The sequence below is a fragment of the Galeopterus variegatus genome, unplaced genomic scaffold (genome assembly GCF_000696425.1).
Source record: "Galeopterus variegatus unplaced genomic scaffold, G_variegatus-3.0.2 Scaffold4, whole genome shotgun sequence".
NCBI lineage: Eukaryota > Metazoa > Chordata > Mammalia > Dermoptera > Cynocephalidae > Galeopterus > Galeopterus variegatus.
The window spans coordinates 1837831-1855794 of record NW_007726115.1 but is presented as its reverse complement, the minus strand read 5'-3'; the positions used below and the strand labels follow the sequence as shown (position 1 = coordinate 1855794).

General features: G+C 36.1%; 1 protein-coding gene across 4 annotated transcripts in view; it reads right to left on the bottom strand.

Annotated features, from left to right (window-relative positions):
• The window catches only part of MAP7 (microtubule-associated protein 7), a 163004-nt gene that overhangs the window by 29530 nt on the left and 115510 nt on the right, over nt 1-17964 (bottom strand). For 2 of the 4 annotated variants that reach the window (XM_008574671.1, XM_008574738.1), the window contains exons 4-7: nt 13506-13669; nt 12563-12680; nt 8612-8722; nt 3127-3240 (exon numbers count right to left, since the gene is read on the bottom strand). In XM_008574671.1, coding sequence (XP_008572893.1) covers nt 3127-3240; nt 8612-8722; nt 12563-12680; nt 13506-13669 — 507 coding nt within the window. The remainder of the gene's footprint in view (nt 1-3126; nt 3241-8611; nt 8723-12562; nt 12681-13505; nt 13670-17964) is intronic. The other 2 variants (XM_008574802.1, XM_008574885.1) reach the window with 1 other exon arrangement.

Genomic DNA, 17964 nt, shown 5'->3' with positions numbered 1-17964 from the left:
AGAGTTCATTAATACAAAACTCTTCCAAGCCTAGCAAATGCATTTAAGGCATAACTTCCAGACACAAGGCACTTCCGGGGATTAATGACCAGGAGGAGGGATACTCGCTGCCCAGGGCCCCGCCAGAGGCCATTAACCTTTGATCAAAGAGCCAGAAAAGTCTAGAAAACAGCCTGCTGAGGCCATGGGTTTGACACTGAAAAAGGAATGAAGCACAGAAATATTTCTTTTTCTTTTAGTGGAATATAACAATTTCAGGAGATCTCCATGGAACATTTCCTGAGACCATCCAGGATGTAAGCCAATCTCAACATGCCTTTTGGTTTATTCTTTATTTTAGTGTTGAGGTCATATGAAATATGAGTTGAAAATACCTTAAAACTTATCTAGTGTAGGTTATACAAAAAAATCCTCAAATTTAATTGTCCGAGGTACATCTTCTGGCTAAAATAAACATTATAAATTCCTTCTAAGGGTACTAAATTTCATGGAATTTTTGCTGTTCTGAACAGCAACTACTGAAAAACTTGAAACCTTCAAATCAATTATTTGAATCATCTTGTCCTTCTGAAGAAATAGTAAGAGCAATATATAGTTAGTCTTTTCCCAAAATACCCTCCATATCCCAAATAGTTTAATTAAACATGAACATTCGCTCACAGCAGTGTCTTTGAAAAAGTCTTCCACAGTATCTGTATTTCTTTTTACTCTTGGTAACAAGTGTGCATTAATTTAACTCATTCAAGATTCACTATACAAAATAATGTGTGCAGAAGCTGGCCAGTTAGCTCAGTTGGTTATAATGTGGTGCTGATAACACCAAGGTCCAGGATTCTTCAATCCCTATACCGCCCAGCCAAAAAAAAAAAGAATAAAAAAACTGTATAATAGGAATAAAAATTCATTTATTGAGGGCCTATTATGTGTAGGTGCTATTCTAAGTATTTTCATTTATTTAATCTTGAGCTCTGACAGTCACATGTATTTTGAATGTTCTGGACAAAAAAAAAAAGGGCAAGAAAAAGTCAACCCAAAGCAGTAGTTGCATATGAGAGGCCTGAGACTCAGATTTCCAATTCTCGGATGCTCTATTGCTTACTTGCTCAGGGAGTTTGTATTCAGTGAACATCCTATGGGTAAGGGTGGCTGTTTTAATATGCTAATGTAACCTCAACTCTGAATGTAGGTTACCCTCTTGCCAAAGGCCATTGGGAATAAGATGAAATCAAGGGACAACACTAAAATGGAGATAAGAAAGAATAATCAAGGAGAGTAGATGTAAAAATATGTGATAAAAAAGTCTCTCTGAAAAGACAACTGGAAGAGATGTTTACATATATAATTTCAAATGGAAATTAAAAAAAGAAAAATGAGTTTTGGTCCATTAAACATGAGCTGTTTCAATGCAATAGGTAACAACAACCTAGAGAATGTATCAATAAAACAGGCAACTCAAATGCAGAGTATGCACCATTTCACACTAAAATAAATTACAGAAATGCATCAATTTGTGAAAAGGAGAATACAAAAGTTGCAAAGTAAAACAGAGCCAGTTTGCAGATAAAAAGCACTTTGATTGAGCACAATGAAGAAGTAAGGGGGAAGATGTGCAAGTAGAATGGGTGGAAAATGAGGAAATGGTGTTGGAAAGGACTAGAGAAAGAGTGAAAGAATTGGCAAAAGTTAGTGATGACAGAAATAGCAAAGAAGGACAATTTCTAGCTGTGAGGCAGTCCATTAGCACAATGCAACATACGATGTAGAGATTCAGAAGTCTAATAGCCATATACTACTGAGATCCTATGAAGTAGGACTGAAGAGCAGTTTTAAAGGTTTTTCAACTAGCTAGACATGAGGAAAAACTTTCATGACTTGTATAGAAGTATGAAATTCATAGGCATAAAAAATGAACTATCTTCAAATAAGCTGTTTTCAGATACAACATGACAGCTCTGTTAGGAGTCGCTTTACAGAATACATAGAACATAGTGGTCTAGCTAGCTGACCTCACAACTGTACAAGAAGCATCACTCGGGATGCTGAGGATGAAGGAGTAGGCACATTTAAGATCCAGTCCACCTGTTTCCTAAGTGGCTCTGGTTAAAGTCACTTATTGTCATTACACCTGGTTTCCATAAGAAGGTGGTGGGGATGGCCACATGTGTTTTCTTGACTGTCTCTCAGGGGTACTGTGAGAAACAGGGTTGAAACTCAGTAGCTCAATGGGCACCATAGATGAAAGACACTATACAACCTCCAAGAATGATGATTTTTGTAAAGTGGGTTAATGAACATGAAGAGGCTTGCAGAGGCAAAGCATTTTTAAAGGGAACTTTATGAAGATGGTATGCAATTTCCTAAGTACCAAAGATGAGGTCTGGTAGACTGGTTACATAGATACACCAATCATTCCAAAGATACTTGGAGAAACCTAAAGCAACTCACCATGGGAGAAACGTTACCAAAAGCTCTGCACTAACTCACTAAATTAATTGGCTCATTCAGTCATGTTTTGTATTTCAAAAAAGTAGAAGAGTTACAACTAATTAAAATAACCAGAGCTAGGCATGTTTTACATATTTTCAAAGAATGCAACAATTAAGTACACTATAATTAGCCTTCTCCTCAAGTCTTGGAGTTTGGAAGGGTACTCTTCCTGGATTACATATAAAAGACTGGTGCAAGCAGGGTAGGTAGCTAGTCCACAGTCATGTTAAGCAACTCTAAGCTTAAATAATAAGTGTGTGCTTTGATTTTATTCCCATGTCCACTTATTAGTATTAAATATTAAATTATTTCTACCTTTGATCACCCGCTCAGATACAGAGGCCCAAACAAAGGAGGTAAAGGATACTTTCTGTGGGGATGTTATGAACAGACAAAAGCATCTGAAGCCACCTGATCATGGGAAGGGGCTGTGTCTGTCTGCCTGCTGTCTGTTGTGCAGGTAAGATGCTGAGGCAAGTGGTAGACAGGAAACCAACACTAACACACATTTCCACTCAGAGAAGAGAGAAATGCACACTAGGAAAAACTGAGATGTGATGAGATGAACATCAGTGCCTCACACATGCTTCAGAAGGAGGGCTTTACCTCACCAGGAAAGTTCCACCTTAATGGATTTACCTGCTTCTCCAGACAAGGCGGCTGTGCTTTTACTTCTGGCCAGGAACGAATGTGTGGGCGTCAGGAGTCTGTTAACAACGCTGCTCTCCCATGGGCTGAGCTGCAGGCGGCGAGCTAAACGTCACCACATAAGCAAGATGTTAGAAGCATTCTTTCCAGGGTCAAGAGGGCGCAGAATGTCATACCTATTGCTTCCATATGCTGGGCCTTCAAGAGAGACCAGGCTCTCCACAGAGTTGGCCAAGAGTCACAGCAACAGGAACCCTGCCCAAAGGGAGCAGCAATTCCATAATGTTGCCTTTCTTCAAGATGTTAAAGTTGTGGCAAGCTCTAAATTAGTTATATAGTCACAGATTTTGCTAACCATCCTTCCTTAGTAGTGGACAGGTAATAAAACAGAAATGTCATTTCAACTACAGATTTGGCATGTATCCATAACTCCAGGGCATATGTGTCTGATGGGCATGGGGTGGGCTGATGGCACACATCTCAGCCAAAGGGCTTCCTAGTAACCTTGAATAATACACCCCAATGGAGGTGTTGGCAGGCTAATGGAAGACTGGACTTACATGAAAGACAGAAAGGGACCCCATTAAGTTATGCTAGATCTCCATGAATTGCTGCTTGGGCAAATGGAGGTGGGGCAAAAATTAGATATAATAAAATGAAAGAAGACTCATGCAAAGTTCTGTATGGGATTTTTTTTTTTTGGACCTATTTAGCAAGCCAGGATCTTTTAGGTTCCTGTTTTGGCAACAATGTAAATATTTTGGCAGAATGAGACTAAGCCTGAAGCAAGATAAAATTAAGCAGAAAAGCCAAAATCCAGTATAAACATAATCCTGGAGATTACTAGTAGGTGCCTGAAGAAACTATAAAATAAATTTAAAATAATGCAATGATGTATGGTCCCAAACTACAATAGGACTTGGCAAGGCCACTTTAGGAAATACATGCAATTATAAATTAATCACTTTGCTTACATTGTGATTGCCTTCCAGTGATAGCCTATGAAAACATAGAAGCTATTTTCCAAAGATACCAGTTAATGAAGCTTGTAAAATCCTACAAATATCACTAAATTAAAGTTATCACATACTGCTATTTTAGAATATGCTCCTAAGTCACCTATAAAAGTCTTTAAAACTCTCTAAACCTGACAAGGCCACTGTTTTGGTTTTTGTCGTCGTCGTTGTTGTTTTAGTGGCTAGCCAGAATGGGGCTCTGAGCCTGTGCCCTTGGTGTCATAAGGCTGCACTCTAACTAATTGAGCTAACTGGCCAGACTTCGACAAGGCTGCTTCTGTTCTGCTACACAAACAGCAGGTGTGAGTCCCTATTGCCTCTGCAGTGGGTGTTCTTATAACAATCTTGCACGTGTCATATTTTAAAGGACTGTCATTTAAATTCTATAAAATTAGTTTTAGTTAATAAAAGCCACATATCAAAAAATATTTTAATACAAAATATTTGCTCTTATTTGGTACTTCCAAAAAGTACCTTAATTATCTGACTTTAAAGAGTAGCTATTTGATCAATGCTCTGATGAATTTAAGAACAAGTGAAACGTTTATTAGATTTTCTGTTTATTAGCAGAGTCTTCGTGGTTAAATTAAACATTATCTGACATTAAGACATTAATAAAAACTACTGCAATAGTTATAGAAAGCACCATGGGATAACTACTATAAAAACTATTAAAACTACTGTATGGCAGTATAAGTATAATAACAATAGAATGTAACACAATTTAAAATTACAACACATTGATAGAATAAAATCAAGTGGGGAAAAAGTAATTAGGATCAACTGAAAATCTCCAGTGGAACTGTATTTTCAATAGATGAGAAAGGGTAGAAAGGGAAGAGAGATGACTGCTTCCTTTCCTTAGGAAAACTGTAGGATGACTGTGGCTTAGAAATGCAGGGAAGAGTTATCATTGAAAAGACAACTCTCTTTTATCTTCTCTTTTAAGAAGTTCAATTACTTCATTTCTACAAGTCTTTAAGGCATCCACCAAAGAATTTGCCTCAAATGAAGTTCATTAAAAACCCACTTTAATTTGCATGTAAAGCAAATTCAAAAAGATTTGTTTTATACCTCCTGACATTGTATATGAAGGATTTTGCTAGGAGAAACATGTTTCAACTTCTACCACATTCAACTATGCCCTGGCCAAGACAGATATCTTCCATAAGAAAACTGGTTAGTAAAGGAGTGTTAGTTCATTGTTTTTGTTTTGTTTTGTTTCACCTAGAGTACCTTGCGTTTAAGTTGGAAAAGCTGAAGGAAGATGTATTAACTTTCATGGGACAATTCTATGCTACTAATCCTATTTAAGCACTTAAAAATGAGATAAGGACAGTTCCTGTGATAGACCACCCAGAAGAGGGGAGGAAAATTCAAAGGCCTCTAGATGCCATGCAGGTTAACAGAGATAAGTGACCTTGGCTAAACATTATGGATATCTGCACTACCTACCAGTTCCTCCTGTAGGCATGAAATCACTATTCGGTTTCAGGTAATGGGTGCCATGCAGAAATCAGGCAAGAATCAGATTCTGATTTTTTTATTAGAAGCAGAAAATCTAGATGTTATATGAAATCTTCCATATTTTAAATGTTGGCAATTAATTCAAACTAAATAACAAAAAACACTGCTCATGTAAAACAGAACAAGTCTGTGGGCAGAATTCAATTCGGGGTTCACCGCAATGTGCCCTGATGTAGATTTTAGGGAAAAAAATGTATTGACTAATTTTAAGCAAAGACTAGGCAACTTCATTCTTACTCTTCTCCCTATTGTTCTTTCTTCAGAAAAGGCTGGTTACGCTGGGAGCTAAAAGATAATAACATGCATTTTTAATGCAACATTCTCTCTGTTGTAGCAATTACAGAAACCTTTAATAATCAGAGGTTTCCTTTAACCCAGGCAATTTTATCAGTGCATGTAGCATCATATTCAGGTATAATAACCAAAATATTTTAAAACTGGTAGGGCACAGGCACAGAGCTAATGACGGGCCTCCATTAGCTTTGGAAGGCTAGGGAAGTTGCTATTTACCAAATGATATGGAAATATTTCAGTATTTTTAATAATCAGTGAGCTGTTTAGATGCATTCCAGATGAATGTTAGCCCTGTTGGTATCAGAGCCTCAATTTAATATCAGTTTTAAGGCCTAGGTCACAGGACTGAGAAAACTCAATCTAGTAATGATATATTACAAATGTTGGCAGATTTGTCTATAAAAGCCTCTAATTTAATAATCCGATACGAAAGCTATCTAATGAGATAATAAGGCATAACACACACTTAAAAATAGCAGGAAAAAAAATAAACTGAATTACTTAAATTTCTAAATTAGAGAAATTCAAATTCAGAAGAATTTCTTTTCTTACTAAAAGGCCTAAGCCTCTCACTACCCTATTGAGGATTTTGCCTATCTTAAAAAAAAAAAAAAAAAAATTTGTTTCTTGGACTGTATGGGAGCTCTGTTGAGGCCGACCTGGCCTATTACTATTAGACGAGGAATTGATTCACGGTTCTTTTCATAAAGGGACAGAGAAGCAGAACTCTCAAATTTAGTACTCTTGTCCCTGTCCTATTAGTCCAGCTTAGTATTCAATTTTCTAGGCTTGCACTATGATTCAAGGGGCAGTCTCCTTGCTCCAGCTATGAATTGGTTACCGAACTTCCTTTCACCCCAGTATCCTAACTCTCCACTTCTTACCTTACCAAGGGAAGAATGCTCGGAGTCAGAGTTGAGCTAAGGAAAGAAAGAACTGAGGATGCAGTGAGCACCTGGTGATCTTTGTTCTAGTCCCTCTTCTGCAACAATTAGCCTGTAGGATATTAAATTAGGTTCTTGACCTCTTAGGGACTCTATTACCCCAACTGGAGTAGAGGATCCATCCAACAGATCTTTCTCAGTTCTAAGATCATATTATTTCATATCCAATTAAGGACTATCATGCAGAGCCCATAAAACATCTTATAATTGATACAGACAATTTAGCACTGTCATTCCACAGTAGTGTGGACAGAATACTGGTTCAGCTTAGTGCCCATCTACTCACTCCCACCCTCACCCTAATTTCAGCCACAGGATTGTAGGAGGCAGTAAGCGAGGTATAACTTAAAAGTACTATAAAATCCTAATCGTAGTTTGTCTCAGACTCAGGTTCACAGAAGTATAAAATTAAAGTGCTGAGTAAGTGACCAATTCCAAAGAAAGTTGAACAAACAACTGTAAGTACAGCATTCACATGCTATATTTTATCTCATATTAAGGGAATAGGTTTGAAAATAAAGAAATATAATTCATAATACTTTAACATATGAAAGGCCCCTAATTTGACTATATGTCTCATATCGATGATTTAGACAAATTAGGTTAAAAAAGGAATGGTTTTAGTTGAAAGGCAAGAATAGGAAGTTGTTCAAACATTTACTGCTTTAAGAGATTAGTCATAAATAACATCAACACTCACATAATATTGTACATTACAATGACACCATAACAACTTTTATACAATACAAAATATACAAATACACATACGCACATACAGGACGTGCACACATTACATTCTTTTTAAAGTTTATAAACACCGAAACTTTCCCAATCAGTTTCTTAATAAAGTACTCAAAGTAACTATAATTTGTTACTTTTAAAGAATGTGTGCTTTTATATTGCACAATAATTTTTTGGTTTTATTTAAAATCATCTTACTTATGTAAAACAAGTAGCTTATCTTAAAGGCTTGATTTTTCCTTCTATAGTATATGTAAAATAAAACTTTTACTTTATAAACAACTCAACATTCATGTACTGTAAATCCATGGAATGAATAAAACTCAAAATGCAAATAAGATGTTAACTGGAGGACTATGATTATTAAACTTTTCAGAAGGTTGTAATGACGATGATATTCTTGAAGATGGCCAAATCCCTCAAGAGTAAATGAATGAACACAGAAAAACGAATCACACACATAAGAAATGCAGTTAGAAATGTTTGGTTAAATGAGAAATACATTGACAAAATAAAATCTACCAACATGAATCACTTAAAGTTTTCCTTTTTTTAGAAAGGTGGAGCCTGGAATTCCCAAAGTACAGATGAAAAGCCAAAGACAATATGATTAAAGTAAAAGAAATGTTCGTAACAAAGATTATTTGCATGTTGGTGGATAAGTGGGTGATTTCTGGAGCTGTAAACTCATTTACTAAAAAGTTGAGAGAAGCACCGCTTTCGTCACTGCTAAATGCAACCATTCAGCCAAGTTCTAAAATGAGAAATGCTCTTGTCGCAAGGAAAATAATGCTGCTCAGCCGTTTATTGCTTTTTTACTCTCAAGTTTTTTTCTTCCTATTTAAGAAACGTAGGGAAAGCAACTTCAGATGCTTATTTTTATCTGTAAACATCCAGGAAAAAAAGCATTAAGTATATAACAGAACACTTTTTTTGTTTTCCTTTTGACTGTACCTCTATCTGGAGAATTTAGTAAAGTTGCAGATGAGGAGGAGAGCCGCTTGCTAATGACGGGATCAACATGTTTCGAAAGATTCATGGTGGAAACTGACCGCCTGTCTGGATCTAAAACAAATGGAGATAATGCTAATTGACAGCCAGCATGCAGGAGTGCAATGTCCTAGTTTACTGATGGAAGGAAAAACTAGGATTGGATGCTTTCAGCTCTATTTCTAGATCTTTCACGATAGCACAGTTTTCTAAGTGGACATTTTATAGGTAACTTAAAGGCTAGAAATAAAATCCATTATTTTATGGGACAGTATAAATACTCAGTTTACCAGCTGTCAGCCATGGAAATTCTAGGATATTGGAGGAAGACAAAAGGAAGGCCAGGGAAGGGCTCCTGAAATAATGGAGGCAGACTATGAACCAAAGAGAGGACCATAAAACTGAATGCCTTCATCATTTCCAAAAGTAGGAAGAACAGGGATGGACACTGCTGGTAAAATAGAATGCCAGTACTGGAATAAAAAGAACACTGGGCTCTGTGTATTTGCTGATAACTTTGCTTATAGAGTAATTATACCCAGGGCATTAAAGTTCATTACATAAGAGTAGATTTTTTTAAAAAAAGGAAAGAAAAACAAACACTCTAAGTGTGGTAGGATGGCCACTACAACCTTTCTTTTTTAAACGTCTACTAATAACTACAACTCTGTGCCTATGAGTTTAGGGTGGCTTACAAATATAGAATCAGTGCACCAACTTGCCCAACAAAACTGACAGCAATATAAATAAAATCATAATTCTTTACAAGTTTAGGAATAATATCATTGTTCATCCTGCAGTAATTTTAGAATAATTCCTAAATTTCAAATTAGAAGTGAAATAGCCATATAAAAGGCCAAAATCCGCTCTGGTAGTTCATGGGTACAGTGGAACCAAGTTGTAATCATGCTCATTAGAACAAATCATGTTCCCTGAATAAAACTGCATATAATGAGTCTAAAAATCTCATTATTGTATTTACCTAGGAGGCAGTTGGATGTTCTGGTCTATAATAGCCAAAGTTAAAGGGGTTTTGTAGTATTTTGTTTTATTTTCTATTGTTAGCTGCTTATAAAACCAAAACAAAAGTATTCGGTTCCCATTGGCCTAACTAACCTTGGCAGTAAAAATTTTGCAGTGAACTTTTTCCCACAGAATAACCACCTTTGACTATTATTTATAGTGCACTGGTAATAAGCAAATCTTCCATTAACATCAGACATTTCTATCTTCAACTGGGATTCATTTTTATTTTATTTTTTTTGGGGGGGGATTCATTTTTATGGTTGAAACAATTTTATTATTTTTAAAAAAGACCATTTTTGTGACTTACATTTATACTTAACTGATGGACTTTCAGGGCAATCCTAACATAAAGAAAAAGATTTAGGGTAAAACATCAAAAGGAACATCCTAATAATGAAATGAGAGGTACAGAACACAAGGAAGGATAACAAATGTCATTTCCAGATGATTTTACAGCAATACATTTTCTGATATTGCTTTACATATTAGGCTTTAGTTGGGGGAAAATTGTGTCTACATGCAGGCCTATCTTTAGGCAGATGTTCCATAGGTTATTAAAAAATTTAGTTCTATTTCAGAGTAAGTGGGAAAATGAGCTAGACTAGGTAGGTCTTCTCATCCAAAAAAAAAACCAAAAGAAAACAAAACAAAAAACAAACTGGGAATGGTAAAACACCTAAATCTGCCAAAGGTGGTTAAAATTATAGAGGTATAATTTGTTATATTATTTAAAACATGAGATAATTTTTACTTATTTTATTTTATTTTTTATTTTTTTGGTAGCTGGCTGGTATGGGGATCTGAACCCCTGACCTTAGTATTATAACACTGAATTCTAACCAGAGATAGGTTTTATTAATTTCTTTTTCTCACTGAACAATACACAAATTCACAAAAAGATTTATGAAGAAACAGTTTTAAAGTATAAAGTTTTACAGACCAGTGCTAGTTAATGTGTGAGCAGTTGGACAAGACACTAATTTTAACGTAGACAGTTTCTAAGATCTGTTTGTTGCTCAGCAAACATCGAATGGGTACCCATCATACGTCAGGTATTGTGAAGTAAAGGGTATCCAAAATGAATAAGACTGGTTCCCACTCTCAAGATCACAGAAGATCATACACTGATATTTGAGAATTTAGGCAAATTCTAATTACTTTCAAACAAACTTCTCTCTTCTAGTATACTAGCAATTTTCTCTAATTCACAGCCCTTATAAAAATGGATTTTATCCAACAATTCAAAAATGCAACACTGGTTTCTCTTGTTTTGAGTGGCAGTAATAAAAGTCATATATTAAACTCTGAGCATGGAAGCAAAGAATTAAGGCTAAACAACTTTATTTCCTCTCACAAATGTTTGCCAATCTGTAACAGAGTACATTTCTGCCACATACATGAAAGGCATAAAGCGAAGTGAAAGAAAAATAAGGTTATAAAAATATATGCCATAACAGCTTTTCTGCATGGACTGTATTCATATGATATAAAACTACCCCTAGAATGAAACATCACATATAAATGATCCTTATGATCACAGAGTTGATATGTGCTCTATCAAATACCACTGGGTCATGGAGAGCCAAGAAAAAAAAATGCTTTTGAATTTGGTTCACTGCTATAAGAAAGAAAGTCGTGTTGATACTCTTTAGATTTCTTTATAATAAAGGGTTTATCGACAATACATAGAATGTTAGGGATAAAGGAGAACAGAGCAAACAAACAAACAAAAAATCCATAGTAGTTTAGATTAAAACTAAAAATTGCAACAGCAGTATTGATTAGGGGGAAAAGAAGCTGAACTGGATGTGCTTTGATCCCAGGTCAGTTTTTAGCTGAAAAACATCTTTTAAAGGGTTTATCTAAACTGATCAAAGATGTAATTATGTTATTTCAACACCTTTAAGTCACCTGAGTCACACTATCACACTTAAGAAACACTGTGCCGATCTCGGATCTAGGTCTATGCAATAGGATATTAAGCATGCATTATGACTAAGGTGGTGATGGTTTAGCTATTGACGAACTGGCCCTAGGCTTGAGGTGCTAGCTACAGGTCAGGCAATCAGCAATCACAGGGATGTCTGTACCAGATTTTCTAGTACCACCAAAAGTTGTCAAGTGGTGGTCCAGGCCTGCTAAATCGAGAAAGGTGAATGATGATTCAACAAAACCACCTGGGGACAGAATGTAAGACAATGATTTTTCAAAGTAAATTAAAAAAAGTTAACTGGACTCAAACAAATGAAAAAGAACTCACACACTATGTATAATTTAAGGTGTATTGAATTTACAGTACAAAAATAAAGCCTTTCACTAGGTCCAGATTTCAGTATGATTTTATGCCCATTCAAGAAGAAAGAAATAGCTTCGACATCTACAACTATTTCTAGCTTATGAAACCTGCATATTTTCTTACAGAGCATTAATGTTGCATTGCTGACTTTAGGGTCAGAATACACAATATGGATTTTGTATTTTGATTTTGCTTATAGTACTAATTTCACTCTTACTATGATTCTTCCAGAGAAAAATCTAAAACTGGTTAACAAAAATATGGTTAACATATTCCATAATCCTGAAACCCTTATGAAAGTGAATTACTAAAATAATATAGAGTTGAAACTAGCATGTTTATTTAGAAACACTATGTAGATTTCTCTCTTTAAGGAATTCTGCAACACAGAAGAAGCCTGTGTTAAGGGAAAGAGAATCTTATCTCCTTATCTCCATCACCCTCTTATCCTCAAACAATGGAGTTTAATTGTAGTTTAATTATTTAAGGAGGATTTTTGTTTTGCAAACATAGATTTAGAAAAACGAAGCAAATGCACTTTTACTGTCCTGGAAAAAGGGGGCAGATTTTGAAAGTGGTCACTGTCTCTTTACCTGCACTGTGGATGCTGGAGCTCCCATGCAGGGGGCTGCCCCATGACCACCGGTTATACTTCTGTCTTGGCTTCTGGCTCCTTTCCATTGTACGCCGTACAACAGCTTCATGGCGTTCCTTACATGGAATAGAGGAGCCAATGATTAGATCCAACCTGTTTGTTTGAAGCTTCTTCAATGTGGGGCAGAGTGGAGTGAGGGCTACTACTTACATTTCCACCTTGCTACTCCTAATCTATTTCCTAATGTCTACACCTTATCTTAAGGCAGGAATAATAATATGGGAGGTTATTAAAACCATTAGGGCCCAGTTCATAAAGCCCTTGGTACATAGCAGGCACTCAAATAAACGACCCTTACTACCGGTGTGTGATGCTTTCATCAACACACATAAACACGGCGCAGGTCTTAGCTTAAATTGATGCTTAACACACATGGTACTGTGTTCAAAAACTGGAGTTGATAATATGAGAATATGGGTAATTCTGACCCCATGACTTATTGAATTGTACAACCTCATGTAACTTACCTACTCTGAGTCTAAATTTCCATTTTTGAAAAAACTGATAAATAACACCCAAGGGTTGAGTAAAGGTTAAATGAGATCATCTATGTGAAAACGTTGGTAAATGGTAAAGCCCTACAGAAACCCAATTACTTGGAGTGGTCTCACTACTTCTGTCTGGACGAATTGAACATTAATAAGTCATAGGTTTTGACCAGAGAAATGGGCTTTTAAAGTTTCTGTGGCAATGATAATATGAGCCCATTCTGTACCTGCCTACCACACTCCCACCTCCCTAGAATGGTGGCTGCTGTAACACTGATTACTCCACAACCACTGTGCTGCGTGCATCCCGGCACCTGAGTAGAAAGTTTCACAGGAAGTCTGCTGCGTTTCTGAAATAGAGGAACCTCGCCATTCTGCCCGGGGGCGTGTCACCTTGTCCTCCTCCAGCCTCTGCCTTCGCTTTTCCTCCACAGCAGCCCTCCTCCGCTCCTCCTTCAGCCTCTGCTCCTCCAACTTCTTCTTCCGTTCCTCCAGGTGCTTTTCATAGTACTGCCTGGCTCGCTCCTCTTTTTCTAACCAGATGATTTCTCTTGCAGCTTCAGGGAGAAAAAAAGAGGGTAATCAAATACAGGTAGGTTTAAAACTTGAATAGGTAGGGCTGTATTAAGTGGTCCGCAGTTCACAAACATGGATTCTTTCACTTTGGATTAACCAAGCATGGTCTTTGCTTTCCTCAAATTTCTGGGAAAAAAAATACTATTGTTAATTTTTTAGCATAATTTGATATGCTAACAATGAAGTTGAAGAAAATACACTGAATCCTACTCTTTGGGAACCCATACAGCCCCCTAGTTTGGTACAGAATAAGGCATAAAACCACATGCTCTCATCTCAATATAAACCACATGCTCTGTCTCAATCCTGATATGAGGCGTCATGTTGATATGATGTCTCAATCCATCATATTGATCTGATGTCCTCAAAATCCGTAGTACCATCTATCTCTGTCTTTTTAAAAAAATTTATATATATATATATTTTTTCATTATGTCTCTGTCTTTTTTAAAAATGTGAGTTCTTCCAGCCTGTGATTATATTTCTTTCAACACAGCATTGGTTCTCTGTAAGTATTCACAAAAATCTGGGGAGAAAGTAATTCATTGATAAGAGAGTATAAAGTGCCCCCCAAGTATATCACACTTAGTCAGTCAAGCGAGGTGAAGGACCACCTAACCAGCGACCTGTGTCTGAGGAGTTCACACTCCAGTTAGATAAAAGACAACCCTATTGAAAGCTGAATGAATTTCAAACCACATTGTTCGTTCACAACGGAACACTTCTGTTCTTTTTTATATAATGCATGTTCCTTCCTCATTTTAGGAGAAAATATGTACCACAAAGCTATTTTCTTTAATGTGATGCTTCTTTCAGCTGTGATAATCAATATAGTTATTAACGCTGTAGGCAAAAGTGTCCATACAAAACTTAGAGCATACACCTCACTGAGGATGCTACACAGCATATAAATTAAAATGTTACCCTTTAAGAGAAAAAGTGGAAATTTGGAACATTTCAGTTTCCTCTAAATCTTTAATATTAACGATTCTGCATTTCTGATACCATTAAATCTTTCCAAAGTTAATTAGCTATGTTTGTATGTATGTGTGTATTTTGGGGCAGCTGTTTTGTATGTATGTGTGTATTTTGATAACCCCTGGACCTTGGTGTTATCAGCCCCATGCTCTAGCCAAATGAGCTAACCAGCCAAAGTTAGTCATTTGAGGAGATAAATCTACTGAACCAGATCTGAATTGCCTTCTTTAGTGGAAGGAAAAGGACAAGGACAAATTCCAGGTGTGCCTGTCCTTCTGGTATCACTCAGGATGGTGTGTGGAGAGAACTGGGACTGGCACTACAAAGCTCTGCCGCTAATGGGTGCTGAGACCTCAGACAAGTCCAAGTGAATTCAGTTTTCTCTTGCCTAAAATTAGGAAATTGATTTTCAAGGTTCATACCAATTTTAAAAGTCCATTATCCTAAAGAAATTCTCAGGCCCAAGATAAAAATTTACTTCAAGAGAAAGCACATAGTATGTGCTCAATAAATATTTACTGAATGACTAAAGCCACCCTGAGAACACACTTTAAAAGTTAACAAAGAACCGAATTCTGACATTTAAGACAAACCTACTTTGATCACATGCGCTCATGCTCATAATACCTTTTGTATTTTCTATATAGGAATACCTTACCTGCAGACTTTTAATGATAATATACATTTTAATTGATTTAAAAAAGGCAGACTTCCATAGATTTTTTCAAAGCTTAAGCAGTACAAAACATTAAAAAGTGACATGATCATCTTTCTCTAACCTTAGACCCTCTTATATTTTACTTTCATTTCTTAAAACAAATACTATACCACAGTATATCTACTATTCTGCATGTTGCTTTTTTCACTTAAAATATATCTTAGAGATAGTTCCACATCAACACGAGACATGAATCTAACAATCCTTTTTGATGGCTACATAGTATTTCATTGTCTACGTACCTTATTTTATATAACCAGTTACCTACTGATTGATCTAAGTTGTTTGTAGTATTTTACTAATTCAGGACTTGAGTAACACCATTGTACTATCATAAATCTCCACGCAGACGTATGAGCATTTCCACATAAAAGTAGAATTGCTGAATCAAAGGGAATACACATTTTAAATTTTGATAGATGTTGATAGATACTCTGTCTCTGTGGAGGTCATACCAATTTATACTCCTACCAACAATGTATGAAGGTCGGAGGCAGAAGAAAGAAACAGATTTGTACCCTGAGACCCGTAGATATATGGTATGAAAAATCCATTTCCTAACTTTTAGCCTTCAAACTATATAGTCTTTGACTTTTATATACCTTTTCAAAGAAAATTTCAGATTCTTTGTGAACATTTATGTCCCCAAACATAATATATTCTTTTCCTATAAGAGATCTAGAAGCCAAGAAAATAAGAAATAAAGATGTTTATTAAATATTAAGAAAATATTAAAAACCTAGTAAGAAAAAATTTGCAAAATAAGAGTTAATCCACAGAATAATTTTTCTTAAATAATGTCTTCATCAGTCTTTCTTGTTCTTGAATACTTGTGACTCTCTATTTCTTCATTAAATTTAAACTCTCCTGATTCCTAAAATCCTACTTGGCCTTAATATCCTATTTGGCCTTCCTCCTCATTGCTCTCCAAAATAGCTTCTTCATTCTAATTGGATTAGACTCCTTACTGCACCTCCTAACAAACTATGTTTCTCCCAAATCTCTGCTCCTGTTACTGCCTTGTTGGGAAAGCTGCCATCATTTTTTATCCAAACTGATCCACCCCTTAGGGCAGTAGCCTCATAGTTGTAACGTACATCAAAATAACCTCTGGAGGGGTGTGTGTATGTGGGGGGTGGAGGGGTGTCTACTTAAAATGGAGATTCCTAGATTCTAATCCTTTTATTCAGATTTACTAATTCAAGGATGGGGCCCAGTAATTTGCATTTCTAGTAAAGCTGGAAGGTTATTCTGAGACAAGTGGTCCACAGATGACATCTGGAGAAACACTGCACCTTATGGTCTTCTGTGGAAGCCTTGTCTTTTCCACAGCTCATTGCTGCTACTAGGACACCTACTGCAAACTTTAGCATTTCCTCTATTCTGATTTCTATGTAGCAAAGGCTTTTTTTTTTTAACACTCTCCATAGTGCATTTCACAACTTGAACACATCCAAATGTCTTAATAATTACTTCCTGATTCATTGTGAACTACAGGATTTCCTGATTCATTCCCCCCAAATGTGTGGTCCTGGTTACTTAACCTCCCTATGCCTCAGTCCAGTCAGGGTAAGTTGTGGGTAAAAACAAGACCTTCCTCATAGATTCACTGTGAGGATTAAAAAGATAAATACACTTAACATAGTTAAAATAGCTCTCTGTACTTAGTAAACATTAAGTAAATATTAGCTATTCTTGTCATTGTCTTCGTCATCATCATCATAATTTATAATTTCAGTTCAGAAAATAAAGGTAGTACTTAAGATTGTGCCATAGATCACAACAGGGCTAGACATTATTACAATAATAGTTAGTTTTATCCCAAACAATCTTTTGAAGGAAGAATATTTCTTCATCAATCAAAGTTTTATTGAGTTTCACTTCCATTTTCTACCAGGAAGTAGAGATCCTAAGGCAATGCCTTCTTCAAATAATTATCTTTAAATAGTCATACAGAGAACAAGCAAACAATGTTGAAATAGCAAACAACACTTTCTTATTGCAGGGCATGCTGGTAAGTGCTAAAATTATTACTAAGCACAGATCATGCAATCTTTTAAATTGAAGGACACAAAATATTTCAATATTTTAATAAGAATTTTAAGTTAATTTATTCTAAGAGTTTTAATAATTTAAAATATTCCCTTATAGATGGTAAATAATGTCAAGGTTGTGTATTTTATCATTTGGAAAAGAGAATTTTGGATATAAGACAAAAATCAACAATTGCTATGAATTATGTCCCTCCCCAAATTCATATGTGAAACTGTAACACCAAATGGGACTATATTTGGAAATAGGGCCTTTAGGAAGTAATTAAGGTTAGATGAGGTCATGAGGGTGGAGCCCTAACTGAACAGGATTACTGTCTTTATAAGAAGACACACAAGAGAGCTCCCTTTCATTTTGTGCAAGTGTGCTCGGAGGAAAAACCACATGAAGACGAAGCGGCCCTCTGCAAGCCAGGAAGAGAGCCCTCACCGGAAACTGAACCAAATCTTGATGATGGACTTCCCAGCCTCCAGAACTCAGAGAAAATAAGTTCCTGTTGTTTAAGACACCCAGTCTATGGCATTCTGT